At 35.2% G+C, this 23,410-nt stretch overlaps 1 protein-coding gene across 1 annotated transcript in view; it reads left to right on the top strand.

The window, feature by feature from the left end:
- Positions 1-7,657: 7,657 nt before the first annotated feature.
- The window catches only part of PPP1R3A (protein phosphatase 1 regulatory subunit 3A), a 37,688-nt gene continuing 21,935 nt past the window's right edge, over positions 7,658-23,410 (top strand). Inside the window, exon 1 of the mRNA XM_043589307.1 lies at positions 7,658-8,475. Within this exon, the coding sequence (XP_043445242.1) occupies positions 7,688-8,475 (788 nt within the window). The 5' untranslated portion in view covers positions 7,658-7,687. The remainder of the gene's footprint in view (positions 8,476-23,410) is intronic.

The raw sequence follows: 23,410 nt of genomic DNA, 5'->3' as shown, positions 1-23,410 counted from the left end.
ATGGGAGAAGGTATTTGCAAACGACATATCAGACAAAGGGTTAGTATCCAAAATCTATAAAGAACTTATCAAACTCAACACCCAAAAAACAAATAATCCAGTGAAGAAACTGGCAAAAGACATGAATGGACACTTCTCCAAAGAAGACATCCAGATGGCCAACTGACACATGAAAAAATGCTCCACATCACTCATCATCAGGGAAATACAAATCAAAACCACAATGAGATACCACCTCACACTTGTCAGAATGGCTAACATTAGCAACTCAGGCAACAACAGATCTTGGTGAGGATCCAGAGAAAGAGGATCTCTTTTGCACTGCTGGTGGGAATGCAAGCTGGTGCAGCCACTCCGGAAAACGGTATGGAGGTTCCTCAAAAAATTAAAAATAGAACTACCCTGCAACACAGCAATTGCACTACTACGTATTTATCCAAGGGATATAGGTGTGCTGTTTCAAAAGGGCACATGCACCCCAATGTTTATAGCAGCACTATCAACAATAGGCAAAGTACGGAAAGAGCCCAAATGTCCATTGATGGATGAATGGATAAAGAAGTGGTATATATACATATATATATATATATATATATATATATATATATACATACAATGGAGTATTACTCAGTGACCAAAAATAATGAAATCTTGCCATTCATAGCTACATGGATGGAATGAGAGGGTATTATGCTAAGCGAAATCAGTCAGAGAGGGACAAATACCATATGATTTCACCCATATGAGGACTTTAAGATACAAAACAGATGAACATAAGGGAAGGGAAGCAAAAATAATATAACAACAGGGAGGGGGACAAAACATAAGAGAACAATAGAGAACGATCTCTCTTAAGTATGGAGAACAAACAAAGGGTTTCTGGAGGGGTTGTGGGAGAGGGGTGGGCTAAATGGGTAAGGGGTATTAAGGAATCCACTCCTAAAATCATTGTTGCACTATATGTTAACTAACTTGGATGTAAATTAAAAAAGTAAAAAAATAAATAAATAAAAAATTTTTAAAAAGTAACCCTGGGGTGGGGTTACTAATATAAATTAGGTTGTGGCACAAAATGACAAAGATCTTTTTCTTAAAATTTTTAAAAGTGAGATGTTCTGCCTTATGATGCAGTGAGTTTGCAATCACTAAATTTATCTAAGGTAAAGATAGAAACATTCCTATTAATAAATCTTAAAAGGGAGTCTTTAAAGGGTGGAGGTGGACAGAATGACTTCCAAGGAACTTTCTTACTCTAGGAGACATAATTTTAACCTTATCATGAACAAACACAAGCTCCTGAATGTGTTCTACCAAATAAATTTCCAAACACTGGTCATCAACGAGCAAATCATTTAAACTTTCAAGCTGATTCCACCTGAAAGAACATGTATTTCTCAGTTCCTCGTATTTTTGACAACTCTTTTGTTATATGATTTAAAAATATATATGACTAAACTACTGGTTAAGCAAGATATTAGGTCCAGATTTTTTTTTTTATTCTTAAGAAAAATCTAAAATAATCCCAAACAGTTGACTACTCTATTGGTAAAAGATGATGTGCCAAGGGAAAATTTTAAATGATGCTAAATATATCTATTCACTGTACCAGGAGTGCCTTATGAAAAATTGAGCAAGTTCTATTTATTTCTCCCCTAAATAAATTAGATATGCATAATGTGTGTATGTGTTCACATAAACATCATCATGCATTTTTCATATTATATAGCAAAGAGATTTTTATAATGGGTCCTGATTCAATTTGTGCTCAACTTTAGGTGCATGAAAGGGACAGACTGGTACATATTCTACTTTTAATTTACAGGACTGCCTCCTCCTGACTGTCAAGTCATTTGTAGATCCCAAAAATTCTTAAATATTTGGTTCAGAGACCCAGGAAGTAAATTTGGTATAGTCAACACAGTAAAATGGAGACACGCACAAATTTAACATATACTTGCAGAGAATTTTCAGATCCTTTGTTTTCCATCCACTTACCCTGCAATGTCAATAGATCACAGGTTTCAAGCTCCTAGCCTGGTAAACTAATATGTGCAGTAGAGGCAACTAAGTAATGCTGACAGTGTTGCTGACTTTGTTAGAATGTTAAACACTATTAGGCATTGTACCCTGCATGGCAAATTCAGTTTAAGATTCTTTAAGCTGTTACCGAAGCATTAACTATTTATCCTCATCCAAAACTGTGCCAAGCATTGTATAAAGTGAATATATATCTTTAGAACTTCAGGAGAAACTCCTGGTTGATGCTACATTTTTGGCTATATTAAGTGACTCAAATGGGAGAAGAGCCATAAAGGTCAATTAATAATTTACTGAGAAATTATTAAGTTATACTGGTCTTTGAGAAATTTATGATCTATTTCTCTTCTAGGGCTAATACTGGATTCACCCCCACCCCGAGTTAAGAATCCAGTTGACCACTTAGATTTTGATGTTTTTATATATAAAATGAAGGGGTTGATGCTTGATTGCTTCGCAAACTTAGAACTGTAGATTTTTTTTTAAGTTGTATTTCTATGTCTTTATTTCAATCAAAGGAGTTTAAAGAACATTATTTAATCCATATAAAATAAGCACTTGGTGCTTGAATATTATACTAGTTTTTCTTTTGTAAATTAAGCTAAGGAATGAGGATGCTGCCTTTGGTGGCAAACTCTTTTCCTGTAACATGATCAATTACCTACACTGAATCATTCATCTCTCCATGGGATAAATGACACATACCTTTAAAAATTTATCTTCACCTGGCAAAGTTTCCACTTTCTGCTGATTTATCTGCGTGTCCTCTGTTGGTAGATGTGCACATTTGCAGAGGATTTTTTCCAGTAATTGGCATCTGATGAGCCAATCTGTGTCTCAAACTATGTTTGAAGTAGTGTCCTTTAACTAATAGTCCTTTAAAATACCAAGTATCAATATTAGTTCTAAAAAGATCATATAATTCATTTTTATAACTTAGATCAGTAATTCCCAAATAGGAGTATAGCTGAGTCTCCGAGGGAGAGAGAGGACAGTGTAAGATATTATATTTACCCAAAGCAGCAAAGGTTAAAAAAGGTTGAGTGACTCTGTCATGAAGAAAAATTATCTGGACACTCTGGAGATCTTTCATCAAATGGAAAAAAGAAAGTTCACAAAAGTTAATTGATTTTAAAAAATAAACTGGATCTAGAACAAATGAATTTTAATGACTATTTTTCAAAAAATGATTACTTTGTTAATTCTGAATTGTAAGGCTAAAAGTTGGTGTATGTATGGGATAATATGGAGAACACCAGACAGAAAGCAAGAAAGAGCTGGGTTCAAGTTCCAGCTCGGTTACTAAATGATGGGGCTTTCACTATTCCAGGCTTCCATTTTCCTTTATGAAAGTGAAGTGACTAGCCTACATGATTTCTAAATGCCTTAAAATTCTGCTACTCTGTAACTGTACTAAATTTTTATGCCTTTTTTAAAATAAAACTATTGTATAGATTCTATGTCAAAAACAAAAACAAAAACACCTAATACTTGAGGGATGATAGCTATGATTCTTTCTAACCAGAATACAAGTCCTTGTCTCTCTGGCCCACAGACTCACAGATCATGTACCTTAACCGATCTATACTGGAATCACTTGTGCAGTATCATCAACCTGGAAGCTCTTATTCAGTAGACCTAATGGTGCACCTGAACCTGTGTCATCTGAACACCTCTCAGTGATGCTTGGTTGAAAATCACTCTTCCATGTCCTCTTTTGACAAAATGTCTCTTGAGTTTAAGTTGCAAAGATTTATGACAACAAGGGAAACAGATACAAAGTTATAATCTCAGAAAAGAGGGTTTCTTTCTTTGCCATCTGTGGATAAACTCAATATTTCTTATTTATGACCCTCACCGGATCAGAGTTTACAGATGTTAGATATTTGAGTATTTTGCTGTGACAACAAATTATCAGGGAATAAGAATTCAGTTGGCATTGAGATAGACTATGTATAAGGCAAGAGGAACACACATACATATTTTAAATTATATATGCTTAAATATAGTGCATAAGCACATAATGATAACTTAAAAATAAACTTTTAATCTCTGATACCTTTGTCCCTCCAGCTCCATTTGGCACTTTTTTCACCCTTCTCTACCCAGCTTCTTTGCACCAGGAGACTGACCTGAATGAACTGTAATTGTCCCCAAAGCCTCTGTCTGGCCAATGCGTAATTCTGGTAGGACATCATATGAAAGGAGAAAAGTAAATTAAGTGTATTTTTGTTCCCAGATCTCTCCTGGAAAGGTCATATTTGGCTGGCTGTGTCCCTCAACCAAAGATCATGGTGCTCTTTGCTTTCAAGCTCTGATGATTACCCCTTTCCTCATCCACTGAGGGAAGGTAACCAACGCTGAGGCAACTGGCTCCCAGTTTGTTGCACTAGCCCTGTGGCTTTTCTGCATTTACACTTTATAAATAGATCCTTGTAAATAAACCCTCCTGGAATTATCTTATTTTGAGCATGACATTGATTTCCCACTTACTGGGATCCTGACTGATACAGATGTTAAAGGTGACTTTGAGAATCTTTGATGAATACGAAGTGGAATATGTGAAAACTCGAGCTGTAGTTTGTTTTAAAAAAAAGGTATGCCTGTACAGTTGAAGAACAGGATGGTAAAAGTCATGTTAAAATTGAGGTAGTAGTGAATATGAGAAAATGGGACGTTGGTTTGACCTAGGATATTAAAAAGAAGCAAGGCGATGTGAATTTTAACTGAATACAAATACGAAATCACAAGGCTGAAACCGGTAGTGTTTCTGTACCTGCTCCAGAGACACCTGATCTGTGATTAACAGAATACTATGGGCAAGCTGGAAGGAGTTCCTAGAGGAGTAACAATATGATAAAAAAAGTGCTGGAGGACTGACATGTGAGAAGAGATTGAAAGGATGAAATCACTGGGCTTTAGCTAAGTGACTAAGGAGCAACATTCAACTGTCTCCAATCTTGTGAAGGTTATAGTCTCCTAAAGAGAGGCAGTGATTACTACAGATCAAGGGAATAGTGCTCTGTGTAAAGAGAAACTTAAGAAGGGAAAAGTTTACCTCAAATAACAAGACCATTTTCTAACGTAGAGCTATTTTGTGTCTTATAAAACTATGTTACAGAGTTAAGTGTTGTTACATATTGTAGTCTTTGAAAAAGACAAAATCAAACAAATTACAAATTATTACTTAATATTCTATATGTAGGTTCTCTATAATCTATTATCTATTGATGTATCTTAGAAATCAGCCTTCCATAGCATATTTAGAAATAAAAATAATGCTGCTATTATTACAGTAAGTTTTGTGCTAGACATTTAACACACAGCTCATTTAATCGTTAACATTGCATAACAGTTATAGAAAATGAGGGTTAGAAAATTTGAGCAAAATTCTGAGCGTTGCCCAGCTACTAAGTGGCAGAGCCCGAATACAACCCATGGGTCTTTATCTCTGTCTCTGCTTATCATCCTTCAATAGCTAAGTTAGTTCTGTATATTATTGTATCTATAAATTTTCATTCTTCTATTGTTTACATGACTGTAAGGATTATTGACTAATTCTTTAAATTATTCTGTTACTATTTTCCTTGAATACCTAGTGATATATTTAGGTAACTTGGATTATGTCTACTCAAAGTTTATAGTCATGAACTTTGCAAAGGATAGCCATTTCCATAGCCATTTTCCATTCTTGCACAATCCGTGAGGTTACCACTCCTTCTTGTTTTATGGGTGAGGTAAGGCCCAAATAACTTAATTTCCTTATTCTAGATCCTACTCATTTTTAATTAAAAAAATAATTTCCTGAACCACTATTTTATGCAATTCAAATTGTCCAATAAGTTATAATATACTTACAAAGCTATTATATTAAAGAAATGCTATTGGACAGCCCACCTTTTTTAATTAATCACCTCTCACAATTTAATTAATTGAGGGGCACCTGGGTGGCTCAGTCAGTTGAGCATCTGACTCTTGGTTTCAACTCAGGTCATGATATCATGGTTAGTGAGTTCGAGCCCCACATCTAGCTCCATGCAAACAACAGGGAGCCTGCCTGGGATTCTCTCTCCCTCTCTTTCTGCCCCTCCCCTGCTCTCTCTGTCTCTCAAAACAGATAAGCTGAAAATATATTTTTTTTAGTTTTTAATTTAATTCATTGAGTCAAAGAGATAGTGAAAGATCTTGCTCATGGCTAAAATTTCAAAGAGTACAGAAGAAGACTATCAAGTCAAGAATCTCCTCTACCTACAACCCTCAACCTCTATGATCAGAGATAACCACTGCTAACAATGTCTTCTGTGTCTTTCCAGGAATTTTCTGTGCAAATATCTGTACACACTTTCTTTTCTCACTTAGCTATTTATCTTGGTTATCTTTCTGTATCAGTATATAAAGAGCTACTGTAGCCTTTTAATGACTACAAAACATTTTATTGTATGGGTGTCCCAGTATTTAGTTTCTTGTTGATGGATATTTGGATAGTTTCTAGAGTTTTAAAATAATCAGTTCTGTTATGAATACACACACACACACACACACACACACACACACACATTTATCTTTGTATACTTAGGTTGTACTGATAAGGCAATTTCTAGCTGGAACATTCCAGGGCCAAAGCTTATGTATATTTAATTTTTTTAATAGGTATTTACCTGATTGTCATCCCCAAAGTGGGTTTTACATGAACACAAAAATTCAGTGGTCTAAAAAGGCTGCTCACATTTTAAAACTCACATCAAACTCCAAGATTTCATGGTATTAACTTCTGCTCTGTGGGCATGAAATGGCAATTTGCCAAAGATGAACATTTTATTCTACATAAATATTTCACTCCTGGGCCAGGCTTACCATTGCTCATATATATTTTCAAGTCAATAACATATTACTTGTGTGTATTTTTCCATAGCTTAATTAAAAGAAACTCACTAATGTTTAAAATAACGGATTTGACTAATTATTTGTTCTAGGCCTTGGCTTAGGCCATTTCCCCCACCTGGAAAATCCGCTTCACTCCAACCCTGCATGTCTATATCCTACCTACCCTTCATGCTTTATTTCAAATGATGCTTTCTCCATCTAAATCATGTTTCCTGAGAACTCCCAGCACCTCTATTTAACCCTTTTATAGTTCACATTTTACACTCACTGTAAGGCCCTTTTAAATAGTAGCTACCATTATTATTAGGCACTGGATTTTTCCAGTTCTACAAATGTTCTTATTTTCTTCCGTCTGCCCTTGTCTGCTCCAATAGATTGATTTAGCTCAAACTACATATTAGTATTGTGGTTGTTTTTATTTTTAAGATCAACTGGTTATAACAATTTTTAATTGTAAAGCTTCAGATTTTTCAACACAGTAAAAAATGATTTAAAATGTCTTTTTGGAACTCAGCTCATAAACAAATGCAACTTTAAAAACTGCAAGTTAAATCTGAAACATACTGGTGAGAGTAACATGGATGCTATCATATTAAAGGCCTTTGGAGGCGAGCTAGCATAGTTTACACGCCATTGGACCTATTTATAGAGCTGACTCCTTTCTGCAATGTCAACTGTAACATTATACTTATTTTAAGCCTCAGTATCTCAAATATCAGCCTCTACTAGTTGTACAGTTCTCTCTTATTTGATAACAGAGAGCCCAATGGAGTCTTCTGAAGAACCTAGTCAGATTAGCAAAGATAACTTTTTAGAAGTTCCTAATTTGTCTGATTCTCTTTCTGAAGATGAAGAAGTTAAAGCTACCTTCAAACCTGGTTTCTCCCCTCAACCTAGTAGACGAGGTTCTGATTCTTCTGAAGATATGTACCTGGGCACTCCGTCTTCAGGTACAAGAAGAGTTTCATTCGCTGACACCTTTGGATTCAATCTTGTGTCTGTCAAAGAATTTGATTGCTGGGATTTACCGAGTGTTTCAACCAGTTTTGACTTAAGGAAGGACATTTTCCACACAGAAGAATATGTTTTATCTCCACTCTTTGAGTTGCCTTCTTCAAAAGAAGATCTTATGCAGCAACTTCAAGTACAGAAAGCAATACTGGAGTCAACTGAGTATCCTCCTGGGTCTACGAGTATGAAGGGCATTATTCGAGTTTTGAATATTTCTTTTGAGAAGTTAGTATATGTGAGAATGTCCTTGGATGACTGGCAGACACATTATGACATTTTAGCAGAATATGTCCCAAATTCATGTGATGGTGAAACTGATCAGTTCTCCTTTAAGATTTTATTGGTTCCCCCTTACCAAAAAGATGGCAGTAAAGTTGAGTTTTGTATACGTTACGAAACTTCTGTTGGTACGTTTTGGTCAAATAATAATGGCACAAATTATATACTGATTTGTCAAAAGAAAGAACAAGAGCTGGAGCCTGTAAAACCACGGGAAGACGTTCCTAATAGACAAATAAAAGGCTGCTTAAAGGTAAAATCAAGGTAAGGATATATCTTACATTCATTACTCTTCATAAACTTAGAGTATTTTATGTCATTCTTCATTTCATGTGTTATAAGAAATAGCCATTCTGTTTAAAAATATACTGCTCATTATATAGAAAACAACGGTGCTAGGCTTTAACAATGTCAGTGCTATTCAAATAATAGCACTGTGTTATCTCTCCTCCAAATGCAAGGAAAAATATGGGTATAATATAATAAATGGAGGAGCAGGGGAGTACAGTGTGCATATTGCCCGCCTAATGACTTACAAATTGTTAAATTTAACCATGGAATGTAGATTCTTAACATGTAAAGCTTCTTTTTGACATGTATAGTATATTTACTTTCAGTGGCTTTTAAATGTCTATGCCATACTTCAAAACATTTCTGATTCTCACAAAACAGTGTTTCAATATGTTCTTAGTTCTCAGAAATTTGTAGGCTTCCCTCCAAACTTTTTAATGACTGATTGAGTCATATAGGGGTGTTTGGAGTGATATGTGTTAAGTAAATCCTAACAGTGATGACTTTAACGTCAAACTAAGAGAAAGACAAAAGTATATGAGTTATGTATGAATAATTATAAACAAATATAACATTATAGAACACAAAGTAGCATAAGTTAGTAAAAGCAAATGGAGCAGAATTAAAAAAAAAAATGACCCAAATAGAAATAAGGAGATTCAGCTTTATAGATCAGAGATTTGGGATGTGACTCCTCATTAGTAACCCTGCTCTCCTGTTAATATGAAAAAATAAAGAAAACTGCATTCAGCTGTCTCCACTGTAGAGTTGGCTAATTTCCATGACACTAGGTTAGTAGATAAAACATCCAGGAGGAGATAGATCCCTTCTGATCCTCCAAGTGTCTCAGTGGGAAAGTCGACATTGCTCCACAAGTCACAGGCAAATGTTTGATTGTCCTTTGGGTGGTCCATCCTAACGGTTACTAGACCTAAAGATTCTCACAATTGCACCAGAAATAGTGTAATTTGAAGAGGGAACTGTATTAGGAATCAAGACACTGAGATTCCAAGTGGAATTTAATAAAAAATATAAGGAATAACGTTGGAAAAATTTTAACCTCTTTATGCTTTAATGTCTTGATTATATGATAGTAAATAATAACACTAAATGTGTTAGTCTAACACATTGATGAACTAAATATAACATAGGTGGAAGCAATTCAATCATATAAAATATTTCTATTTTCATTATCCTTTAAAGTCATTTGAAAGATTGGCTTACTCCACTTTGAGAATTTTGCCAACTTTCTCAGTCCAAATAAAACTTTCTCAGATTTTAACTGATGCTGTTAAGAGAATAATATAACCATAATCTCTACATGTGCTAAAATAATAACTTAGATGTTTATGAAATTACTTGGCAACATGTTACCTATATAGACAAAATAAGTTCAACACTATTTAACAAAGTAATTTATATACACAAACATGCACATTGAATACTTTACAATATCTATTAAACGTGCTGCAACTTGCTCTCTCTGTTAGTGAAAAGCAAAATTTAGAAAGGTCACAACCTTATTGTCAACATGCTAATAGAAGAAGCAGTGTTTAAGTCCAAGGTATTTTCTGAAGTTTAAGATGCAGCTTTAAAAATACAAGCAGTGAACTATGGTATAGATAGAGGATTCTTTTGATAGACAAACCTTGACTTGAGACCAAGAACAAAAAAGGGCAACTGATAGGTCTAATCTTCTACCCCAGTTATGATATTATTGGAACTTCTCCTAGTCTAAGATATGTATAACTATATACATCCATACACACATTTGTATTCAGAACAGTAATCATTGGATTCATAGCGGACACCATTCAAGTTTTAATATTGCTTTGGGGAAAAACCTGAGAAGAACTAAACCACAAAATGGTCTAAAGGCCTGTAAAGTTTCCTAATGAGTTATAAAAATGGAAAAAATCTCTCTCCTTCAAAACCACAAATACATTTTCTGCACTTCTATAACTTAAAAATGACCAACATAATTCAAACCACATTTTGAAAAAAGCATTTGCCTCTGGAGGAGGCCTTTTGTGCTGAGTTTCAGTCCAACATGAATTTTTACATCTGATTTATATACCACTCAAAATGGAGTGTATAAAGGAAATCCTGACAGATCCTTAGAACAGCATGTGCCGTAATAGAATATTTATACAGCTTTTCCATGATATAATTTATATGCAATGGGGTTTCAAATATTCCTAAAACTCACACAAGAGAGCATTATCAAATTTCTAAATGAATATTGCAGTTGGATTTCATTGTGAAGAATTTAGTTAGGGAAAAAGAGCACACCTTATTAGTGTTATTTTGCAAAACGTGTAGTTGGCTAAAATAAAAGTGAACTAATACTTATTTGATCAAAAAATTATAGCTTCTAAAATATCCTCCTCCCTTCAAAGAGTTATGGAATCTAGATAGGTTTTTGTTGTTGTTGTTGTTGTTGTTGTTGTTGTTGTTGTTTTTAGTGTTTCCACACTTCCTCCATAGCTTAATTTGGAGGTCACTTCTTCCATAGGATAAATACAGAAGAGAAATTTATGTGGATTTTTGTTCCATACATGCAAACAATTGATAATACTGTGTTATATAACTCAGAGTTAAAGGGAAAATAAACTGTCCTGATGCAGACAGTAACATCTAGCTCGAATTCTTTTTAAAACCAAAGTTAATTTCCTATCAGGGTCCTGGAGATTGTATCTTCTGAAAGTGTCAATAATTCCTTCTAATAAATACAGAATGAACTGTGGGAACACATTTAGTGAGGTAGGATTTCTATTATGTCAATCACCCTAGGCACTATGCTTTTCCTGTGGAGATTTTTTTCAGGTCAGAGTCTGAAAATCTCTACATTGATATGGCTGTCTATTTGATGTTTGTTAATCTATCCACTTTGACAGAAAGAAATATCTAGAGGGAGAGGAAAGCAGAGTTTGTAACTCTCAGGCATGTGACTGAGAGTGACCCAAAGGTATTTAATTGCACGGAAAGTCATGCATCATGAGATACTTGATAAGTGTCACCACATATATGGCACAGGTGTATGTGTTAACAAACAAACTAAGCAGATTTCTGATCTGCATTCCTTGGGATTTATTTCAAAATAAATGACCAAAAGAAATGAATGACATTGATACAAATTACATTAAATTTACAGAGATAAATAAGCCAAAAATAGCATGCATAAGCAGTTAAAATTATGGGCTTCAGAGTTAAAAATATCTGGCTTTGAGTCCAAGCTCTACCATGCTGGCTGTGTGACTTTGGGCAAGTTTGGTTTCTTCATCTGTTAATTGGGAATAACAGTAGTACTACTATCTTCTAGGGGTTGAGATTTCTGTGGCATGATACATATTAACTTCTATGGCACAGTGTCTGGCCATGGTAAGTTTTCAGTAAATGTTAACCAGCACAAAAAAAGACAAGGCTAACTTTAGCTTTAGGTGGATCTCAAAAACCCTAGAAAGGCTCAACCTGCCCCAAAGTCTTGATACCAAGACTTTCCTTTCAGGGTTCCCAACTTTTCAGCTTTGGAGAGCCATTCCTTTGTCTGTTGCAGGATTTTAATCAATAAACAAAACTAATTCAATTGCAAATTTTCGTGAGAAATGTGTCACCTTATATCTGAAACACCCTGAAACTGGGTTTCTTAATGAGTATTAAAATTTCCACATTTACTAGATGACAAAATGGAGGAACAGAAAGGAAGGGGTAAAAAAAAAGGCATGAATTTCAGCATTGAACAGACATGCATATTAATCCCAGTAAAATATATAGTTAGTAGCTAGGTGATTGTGGACTTATTACTTTACTTCTCAGCGCCTCAGTTTATTCATCTGTAAAATAGGGGTAATGATGCCTGATATTGTGATGATTCAATTACCATAAAATTGGATACTTTTAAGGCTTCTAGTAGAGTGCTGGCCACATACAGAGTAGTCATCAAAAGCGAAGCATATTCGCCATGATTATCAAATCTTGTTCAGCTAATTTCCTGATTCTTGGACTTGCATGATTTCTCTAGACCTCATAGTCTACCTTGTTCAGGTTCCAAAACTCATTCAACAAGTGTTTATTAAGGACCTGTGTGTTGTCAGACACCAGTATCCATGAGAAAAACATGGCTGTAAACATGACTCTGAGATGAGGAGAGGCCCCAAAGAAAAGGCCTCCCAGGGGCTGAGAGAAGAGAAAGGGAAAGAGAGAGACCATCAGCTCTGATTCTTTGGGTATACGATGGGATAAAAAATAAAGTAAGAACCATTTACATTATGTTTCATGTTTTCTAGAATATGTGATCTATAACTGATCTTGTGCAAGGGCTAGAGGAGTGACCTTTTTGTTCCCCCACCAGCTGCTAAATGTATGTTCCCAACTGTTGGGTACACAGACTGACTTCATCTGGTTTTCTATTTTATTAAGTGAACCCAATTTATTAAGTAAAGAAATGGCATGATATAGGTGTTGGATGGTATTTATAACTTGGCCAGGTGAATGCAAATAAATTCCTGAAAGATTTCAATGCCAAAGGAGAAAATTGATCAGTCTTCAATTTTTGTACCCGAGAATAGAATAAGGCACATTCAAGAAGGGAAAAGACAGAAATATTTTCTAAAGCATGATTTTAAGATTACAGAGAGTTTACCTTTCAGGGTGGTATAAAATCGTCAAAATGAAGCCAAGAAAAGCATTGGAAAATGGAGCATAAGATATGGTAATGTTGCATGTTCCAGTCAGGCCCATTGGATCGTGAGACTTCCTTAATTTACACTTACAGTATAATCTGGGATCCTGGAAATAGTCCAAAGAGGTGTAAATAGCCCCATGAGGCCTTTAGGACTTAATGTATTCCATAACTAACTTGTTGTGAGTCCGTACTAATTGTGGAAGCCAGGTCTGGTTAAAGGGGGGGAGGGGACCCTGGCAAGGCCATATGGAAACATAAAACGCAGCTGCACAGGACCTGTCAAGAGGACCGTTTAGAAGCTGCCAGCTGGTTGACAGCAAGGAGCCAAGTAGCTTAGTTTCCTTGGAGATCTACCAGGGCTTTGTGGCTTCCTGGTTTTGTATAAACCCATAGCCCTAGAAGCCTAGACTCCATGGAGTAGTTTTGGAGCCTTTTCTGAGAGAAGAACATGAGAGTCTCATCATTCAAGGTGTTTCCGAAGCTCTGGTTGAAGGAAATCACTATGGATCCCGTTTCTTACATGGATCCTCTGGATCTCCATGAGACTTTACTTCCCACCCAAAGCCCATCTGCAAGTCTACACAAATTCTTATAGGGCCCAAGCATTATGAGCCAACAAGGCTCCAAGAAGAAAAAAATGGTTATAATTTGGGACATTTAGTTTTCCACCTTCTTCCAATTTTGCTGCCTGTGGCTCTTGTCCCTCTTCTAAGTTTTTACCCCAACACCCCAACAGAAATAACATAGGGGAAGTGACCTCAGGAGCAGACACCTGAGGTGGGCCCGACTCCTTAGTGCCCTGGCAGACGTAAAAGGTCTTCTATGCTCTGACACTTCACTTTGAAACCATGCCTGAAACTTTTACACACACACACACACACACACACACCTCTTCCTTAAATGCAGACACATCTAGGATGGCAGGGACTATCTTTATCTTACACCTGATTAAAGTCAGCTGCACAAGGGGGCTTTAAGTGTGGATTGAAACAATGGAAATGGATAATTTTAGAGCAGAGAGCATTATGGGATACAAGGCAAGTTTGTGTACGGAGTTGTAGTAAAGGCTCCATAGAGGCAAGAGGACTCGGGAGGGTCTGGACTGTATGTGTGTATTGAAGGGAAAAGGTGGATTCCATAAACAATGAGGCCTAATGGAAACAGCATACCATTTAAAGTCGGGCAGATTTGAGCTGTCAGTATAACTAATTACTAACTGTGCAAACTTGGATAAATTATATTTTTCATCCTTTTCACTAAGGCCAAAATAGGGATAATAATTTCTACTTGGCAGAGGTGCTATGAGAAATACATGAGTTAACATATACAAGCATCTGTCTCAGTTGCTGATACTTTATATGCACTCAAAATGGCATTGGTGATAAATTCCACTTTTTTAAGTTTATTTATTTGTTTTGAGAGAGATGCAGAGAAAGTGAGTGGGGGAGGGATAACAGAGAGAGGGTTAGAGGATCTGAAGCAGGATTTGTGCTGCAGACAGCCTGATGCAGGGCTTGAACTCATGAACCTCAAGATCACGACCTAAGCTGCAGTTGGACACTTAACTGACTGACCCACCCAGGCGCCCTGATAAATTCCACTTTTATAAATCTTGTATATGGCTAGTTCTATGCTCAGGATTAATGGAGGCATGCTTTTCTTTCTTATAATAATTTCTGCTGCCAGGACCCAGGCTAATACAAAGAGTTTCAAATTTAGTTGTATTATAGATTCAATAAGCTTTTGGTCACCAATCAGGGACACTGATATTGATGCCACTGCTGCTATGAGGAAAATTATTTCCAAATTCCAGCAATTTCTGGGTTACAAAAAAAAATCTGGATTGCCTGTTCATAAGTTGAACACTACTTACAAAAAACTACAACGTGTTTCTTTTTAAGGTAGTTCTTAAAATAGTTCTTTTGGACTAAATAAATAAGTTACCTGCACACGACTTCACCTTATCACTTTATACCTCTGAATAGAAGATGAAATTGAATTTTATGTAGTTCTTTTCCTCTAAGAAAATATATTATATACCATTGCATTTCAGTCATTTCTTTGTTTTAAAGCATTCTCAGTACCTTACCACTATATAAAAAAGAAAAAATCTCCTCAGGACATATGTCTCGGATCTTTTCAGGCTTTTATTCTGCTTCTCTAATAGTTTTACTTGGGTAAATGCCATGGTAGTGTTATTATCTATTATATAAGTAATAACTGGTTTTGAAAGCTTAATCATATCACCCTGCTGTTTAAAGATTTTATGACAAAATAGAAATTGCTAGATTGTAATGCTATATGGCATTGTTTAGTGACAGAGACCAACTGTACATGAAACAAACCTGTCTCAGGAAATTTTGCTACTCCCTCCCCCTCAAGTGAAAGGGTCTGAAAATGGGGTGTGTTGCAAATAAGTACCATTTACGTCACAAATAGAAATGGGATTCAAACTGTCATAAGACAATGACTGTCCTATGTGTGGTTGTGGATTTGAATTTTATTTACCCCTTTTGAAATCTGTAGTAGTAAAAAAGACAAAATATCCCCCAATTCAGATTTGTAAAGCATGCCAAATAGTAGGCCCTTTTCTTAATTATGTGAAACAGATTTTATAGCCCATTTAACATTGATGGTATTCTGATTTGTTTTACAGATTTAAGCTATGATACAAATCAAATAGACTATAACTTCCTAAGTAAAACCCCAAGCTTATTTTCATTCTTAAAAATTACTGTGGATGTCCATACACAATTACAAATCACAAAGAGATGTGTAGGTAAATTTCAGCTTCATAAGCCATGTGTGAAATGAAACTGGGAACAATACTCACGTTTTACTAATATCTCCCTTTGAGGATTAATACAGCTGATTTTATAATGTACTGTCATATGTTAAATCTTTTGGGTATTTACCAATAGAAGCATTGCACAGATTTTGAAAATCACATTCAGGTGCAATAGAAAATATAATCTTCACATATATTCTAAGTAGGTCTCTATTGTGTTTGGTGTAAATAAAGTTATAATCATTGTTTCCAATGTTAAAACACACTTGATTTCTGAGTAATTTTCAACAAGTTGTATTGTTTTAGAAAAGACCGCTTAATTCTTTTGCTTTCAGGCAGACTTATGCCAAAAACTACTCGGGCCGAATGGTTATATATTCTCTTATTAATCATCTACTGGGAAATTGTGCTCTTCAGTAATGTATTCTATCAGGAATTCCTTGTCTTTTATGTCCCATTCATATTGTTCTATGTCTTTAATCTTGCCATTTGTTTCCTCGGTTTCTGTGACTGATTTCTATTTTCTTTGTCAAGTAACCTAACAACTTTAGATTGTTACCCTGCAGGCCTAACTAGTAAACTAATAAACTAGTTTGTAGTATTCTAATGCAAAAATCAAAGAAGAAAAAAAACCTCCTCACCAACTAGATTTTCTGAAGGAGTGAATGGTATCACTATTACAAGGATGGCACTGTGGGCACTAACATTTCAGGTGCGGCAGGGAACAGAAGGCTGCTAAACAGCTCTCCCAATCCTGCCATTAGTAGCTTTGAGTTGAGTTCTGGAGTGATTATTATTATCACTGTACTTCCTATGGGAGTCACAGAAGAGAAAGATACTTAATTTACAAAATTACAAAGTTAGAGGTATTTCAGAAGATTACTCAGTGTATTTCTCAATTCTACCTAAAAAGATAGCTGTTAGAATCTTAGACAAATAATGAATAATTTAGAATAGCTATGTACACTATTTTATAGATATCTAATATTTTAATAAAATTTCACTCAAGAATATATCTGTATAAGACAATGAAAAGAAATTTTGAATAGGTTTATAAAAATCAAATGTAGTCTAAGCCAGCTGAAATTTAAATTGTTAGGTGTATCCTTTTGTAGAAAGGTTAATACAATGTCTACAAGCAGAATTCATCTGAATAGATGTTAAATTTCTTGACTGTGTGTGTGTGTGTGTGTGTGTGCTATTTGCTTTAATGAATATATGCAGAGGACTGGGAAAGCTAATCCAGTTCATAATTTATTTAGTAAATTGAACATAGGGAGCAGTAGAAGTAATACTGTCCATCTATATTTGAATTATTCTTGACTCAATTCCTTTTTGTGGAAAAATATACACACACGTATCTGTTTTTATGGGCTTTTTACTTAAACCTTATCTTGTTTGTGTATATGTGTGTGTAATACATAAACACATTCTTCAGATAGATCATATGTTTGCTAATCGTGTGCATATTTTCTGTATTAGTAATATCTCATTTAAAGCTAACTTTGGCAAACAAAGTTGAATTTTTAGATAATGCTCGTTATATGGACATTCAAGACATTTGTTTACCATTCTCATTAAACTCATGTAGTTCAAATAGGATCCCTTTTGCCCTTATATTGCTTTGGGGTTTTGTTTGTGTGTTTGTTTGTTTTGTTTTAAGTTTAAGAGAGAAAAAGAGAGCAAGGAAGGGGCAGGGAGGGAGGGAGAGAGGGAGAGAGTGGGAGAGAGCGGGGCGGGGGGGTGGAGAGAGAGAGAGAGAGAGAATATCCCAAGCAGGCTCCTCACCATGAGCGCAGAGCCTAACTTGGCACTCAGTCTCATGAACGGTAAGATCATGACCTAAGCCAACTGAGCCACCCAGCTGCCCCTTGCCCTTATATTTCTTTGCTATTCTTCCTTTAAATGACAGTATTTCTGGCCATATTCTTTCATGGAGTAGTTGCTTCTAGGGTACAAAAGGAAACAGCTTTCCTTAAATGAAAGGATTGCTGTTTACCATGTTTGTATCTGATGTAATTTATTTAGAGACAGAAAAATTAACATTTAACAGAAGACTTATTGCTTATCATATATTTGTATGTCTGGAAGGAAGAGACTTCTGTCATAGGGCTCTCGGCATCTGTTTAGTCAGAATGTTTACAAAGGTGGCATTTACAGTGGTGGCCTTTTCCTGCACTTAAAGAAAAACTCATGTGTGTATCATCTTCCCAACTGGACTGCAAGTTCCTTGAGGCCAGGAATGATATGTTTGTCTAAGTGTTATTCCTCACTGTAACTAATAAAAGTATTTGCATATAAAAAGCTCTTAAAGATATCTATTAAAGGCAACTGGTTTTCTCATTGATAACCCTGAGGCCTAGTAAAATCCAAAAGCAGCTTCTGAATAATTGAAGAATGAATTATGCTTGTTATGGTTTAATGATGAGTACGTTTATTGTTTTCACAATCTTTAAAACTCAGATGCCTTCTGGACATCTCCATCTGGATATCCAGGTGGCAAATTAATTCCCTTGATGTCTCACACCAAAGTTACATTACTCCTTAAATCATAACTCTTCTTCCTTTATTTTATATTTTGTTTAAAATAATAGACAACATCCCTGCCACGCATATAAAAAACTTAATAAAAGACAACATCCCTTAATAAAAGACAACATCCCTGCCATGCAAATAAAAAACATAAGAACTGATTTCTCTTTTGCTGGTTCCTATTGATTCTATATCCATATTATATTTTATGGCCATGAGGTAATGATCGTGCATTTGATCAAAAATAAAAATTACTTTAAAAATTAAGAATAGAATATATAAAGACTATAAATACATATTATAAAAAACAACAGATGAAAAGCAAATTTGTCTCTGCAGTAACTTTCTCAACAATTCAGAAATAAATTAATATGGTCTACTATGGGATTGTCTACTATGATGGTCTTTTTTTCTATCCCGAGTCTTCCCGAGTCTTCCCAAGACCTGATTCATGGAGTCACCATAATATTACTTTGAAGTAATGTCAAATAATCTTATCTCAAATAAAATAAATATTCATTGGTTGGCCTATGACTTTCTTTATACCACAGTCCAGACCAGTGGGACCAGAGCCAGAAAAATTTAACAGGCTGAGTAATGAAAGACCAAAGGCAGATATTGTATGTCTACTGATCAGAATTGGGTCATTCATTCTTTTTTCTTGCCAGGGCTAGGACCGAAGCCAATACTCAGATTAGTGCTACTGTTGCTCGTGTGCTGCTCCCTCAGCCTGACACCTGTGGATTCTGGGCCTGCCTTCTGTCCTGTTAGCTTTTCTTTATTTTATTGTCTTCCCTTGCCTGGGCCTTTTGCCTCTCCTGGATGCCTCCTGTGTACCTAAAGCTCAACTGTACTAAGTTGTTTGGCACTTTCAGCTCTGTCTTGGGATTGCAATCTTGGTCTTCCCCTACATGAAATCAAAAACCAAAAATATTTAAGGGGACTAATGCAATGCATCTAAATGTTTAACCTTAAACCTACAAAGGTAGTGTGATGGATCTGCTACACTCTATATAATACTATTTACTTTTTTTTGGATATAACTTTAGATTTAAAGAAAAGTTACAGGAAGAATAGGAAGACTTCCCATATTCCTGTATGCAGATGTTTTGAAACTATATAACACAGGGGCCCATTTGCATTGATTCTTATAGGCAAGAGCTTTAACTTTTGAAAACTTTAAGCAATGGAAAGTTTCTAGTTTATACCTAATTGCTGATTTTGCAGAACATAAAATACCTTGAAAATACTTGCTGAAAATGTTAACAAGCTCAAAGTGAAATAGTACTGTCATCATCAGACAGTATAAAGTTTTAATTAAATTTTTTTAAACATTAAAAATTAGAGTTTTGTGACAGTAATATTTGTGAAACAAACATCTTAGGAAACTAGCATAAATAATTATATATTTTTATGGCAAAAATACTAATATGCTCCCCCTACACTGACACAGTAATTATTTCTTATATCATCACCCTCCACTGACACCCCATAGTTTTCATTAAGAGTTTTACTATAATTTTCCTAATATTTTAAAAGAACTTTATTGTATAAAACCTAAAGTCTTGACCCAAAGTGAAAATGTATTATTGAGGGAGGGAACGCATGGCATTTGTAAATAGTTCTTATGTTATAAGAAGTTTTTAAGTGAAGTTAGGTAGAAATTAAAGTTTTATTATTTAAACTTGTTGTTTCCCAATTAACTTTTTAAAAATTTTTATTTATTTATTTCGAGAGACAAAGAATCTCTAGTAGGCTCCAGGCTCAGCACAGAGTCCAACGGGGAGCTCCATCTCACAACTGCAAGATCATGACTCAAGCCGATATCAACAGTCTCGTACTTAACAGAGGCCGCCACCCAGGTGCCCCCAGTTAACTTTCAAAGTACAGGTGGAGATGGGTTCCCACTGAAAATGTTATTTGTGAGACTGAATTAAACATTTTCTGGGTAAGGCATCGTTGTTGAGAAAGTTGGGGGGGTATTTTTTTAGTACAGTCCAATATAATGGTCTGTGATGAATTGTAACCTCTAAGGAAATTAATTTTTGAAACCCCTTTCAAAATTATGTTGGCATGATTATAAATGTCAATTGTGTGCATGTGTGTGTGTGTGTGTGTGTGTGTGTGTGTATGTGGGTGTGTGTTTCTCTAATTCCTAGGGAATTCCTTGGCCAGTTATGGTAATTTTTGATGAAATTCCTTTCATTCTTTTAATTTTGTACCTAAGGATCTGTAACATTAGTTAGAACTTGGCTACAAAATGAGGCGGGACTTTCATATCACGTATGGACTATATCACACTGACAACTTTAATTCTATGATATTAATATTATGATATTACTACTTTAATAAGTTACCATGTCCTTTCATTTAGAAATTTCGAATTATATAAGCTTAAAGAATATATGTTTTAAATCTATCACATTTCTATAGTGATATAAAGTTATCTCCCATTAGATCACTTTTATACATTGTAGTCAGCAATACCACTTCATTTCATATAAGAAATTGGGCAAAAGGGATCTATTTGATCAAGTCCAGAAAATATTTAAGAGAAGTCAGGTTTGTGATTTAAGCTCTCTAATCTGCTGTGGCTCTGAACCAAAATGCCTCAAACAGCCACTTATTCATAAAGAAATAAGAGGGTTCTTGTTTTATGTAGAACACTTCTAGGTAGCTTCTATCTTCAAGCATGGATTTGGTTAAGGGATAATATTTATATACCTGAAGAGTTAGCTATCAACTTGGTATGTGACAAATGGAATGACGTACTCAGAGAAAATCAATGGAGACACGGAGCAATAGGCATTCGAGAAAGGACTGTACTTGTAGGCTGCCCTCATTAGGAAGGGCATCTCAGAGGAATTGAGCTTGACGTTGAAACGGTAAACCCCGGTAGGTGGAGGAGGAGCAGGAGAGCATTTACATAGAGTAAAAAATATTTGTGGAAAAGACAGTGCGAAGGACAACGGGAGGATTTTGTTGGTCAATCAGACTGCCTAGAATGGATAGAATTGTGAAAGTCAAACTTGAAAAACAAAGTTGAAAATGAACTGTGCCCTCTTGCTAGGCTGAATATCTGAACTTTAGTCTCTCTATTCAAAGATAAAGTAGTATTTCAATTATATTAATTCAGAAAGTATTCAGAATAAATAAATGAAAAGTATGAACTGGGTTGCTAACTGTATGAAATGATATTGATTTAATTGTAAATGTTGAGCATAATTGCCCTCATGTTTTTCTCCTAACACGTTTCTACTAATCGTGTTTTATGGAAGATCCCTTACTGCCTTGAAAAACTTCTTATGGCATTTATGAGCACCATTACACTTCTGTTTGTGTTTTGGGTGTCTCATGGTTTAAAATCTTTTTTATGTTATTAACCATTTTTTTTTACTGTGTCTTTACCATTTTTACTATTGGAATGGTTAAATATAGGTTTTATTCCTTTCTCATTATCAATGTTAGTTGTTTCATTTTGCTATAGGTCATCCTTAATATAAAAAGCAGATATGTATGATGGCACATGTTTTTAGATATTTCTAAACCTATTTCATGGTCATGCCTGGGGAAATTTTCTTTTTATAATTAGTTGATCCAAATTCTTCCTTTAAAATCTAAGGGTTATGTTTTAACTGAGTGAGAAAGATTAGTCCAGGCGTCTCAATGTTTATCCTTGTGGTTGGGCATATGGAAATTACCCTAGTATGGTCCCTTCTATAACACCAGTGACCTCAAGATTGACAGAGTATGAGTTTTGGTTAACTTGAAAGAAAAAAAATCAGAATATCAGTAGCAAAGGTCTTACTGTGCTCTTCAGCTTGTGCATGGATAGAGAATAAACAAACAAAAGACACGAGTGACTGGAGAAATCAATCAAGGGTCTTCATACATTCAACAAGTGTTATGGAGCACATACTACCCGTGCCAGATACTATTCGAAACGGCAAGGATACAGTAGTGAAAAAATGACAGTCTCTTTCCTTGGTTAGCTTACATTCTAATAGAGGGAAAACTAATAAGTAATTAACATAACGAATAAGTAAGTTATGTTAGAAGATGGCAAATGCAGCTGAGAATATAAAACGCAAAGTGGCATAAGAAGAATTAGTAAAGACGGCACATCACTGAGGAAATCACAACTGATCAGAGACTTGAAGAGAGTTAGTCATGAAGAAATCTGGGGGAACAGAGTCCCACGCTGAACGAAGCAGCTGGGGCAATATTTGAAGTGATTTTAAGTGATGGACCTTTCCCTTTTGTCTACTTATGTCTCCTATAGACCCTTGGGCATATTTTCCACAGGACCAGTCACTACCTCATCACAGGGTCCGTGACTGAAAGGAGAGCGTGCAGTAAAGAGAAAACAGTTTCTCTTTGACACCATACCTTTCTAGGATCCCTTTCTCCTTTTCCTGGCTGCTGTCTGGCTGCCCAGATTCTCATATCTTATCTTTCAAAGGTCCATCTTTTCCACTGAAGGACCAAGTTGCAGCTTTGTTTTAGTGAAGATGGAGTTGTGTTATAGTGAATCTAAACAAAGAGGAAATTTAACACTGGAGTTATTTGAATTTAAAAGCACTAAATAATTGTACCTATCATTTTTACTTTCGCATATTTTGTTTATCCTGATTATAGACTACTAGTATCATATATATATAGTATTGTACAAACTTGCATAATAAGTTTATATAAAATGAGACATGTGAAAAGAATTTTTTTCATAAAATCAACACCATACATATACAAACAAAGCAAACCATTGCAAAATGCCGATTCTCAAAGACAGCAAGTATAATCTTCTAAGTGCCTTCACTTGTGTATCATATCAGGAAAAAAGAAGACCAGAATATACCTGGTTGTGGCATTTTTACATGAAACATTCTCTTACATATGATAAACTC

Source organism: Prionailurus bengalensis, chromosome A2, assembly GCF_016509475.1.
Source record: "Prionailurus bengalensis isolate Pbe53 chromosome A2, Fcat_Pben_1.1_paternal_pri, whole genome shotgun sequence".
Taxonomy (NCBI): Eukaryota; Metazoa; Chordata; class Mammalia; order Carnivora; family Felidae; genus Prionailurus; species Prionailurus bengalensis.
The sequence above is the reverse complement of the archived record's forward strand: the minus strand, read 5'-3'. Positions and strand labels throughout refer to the sequence as shown.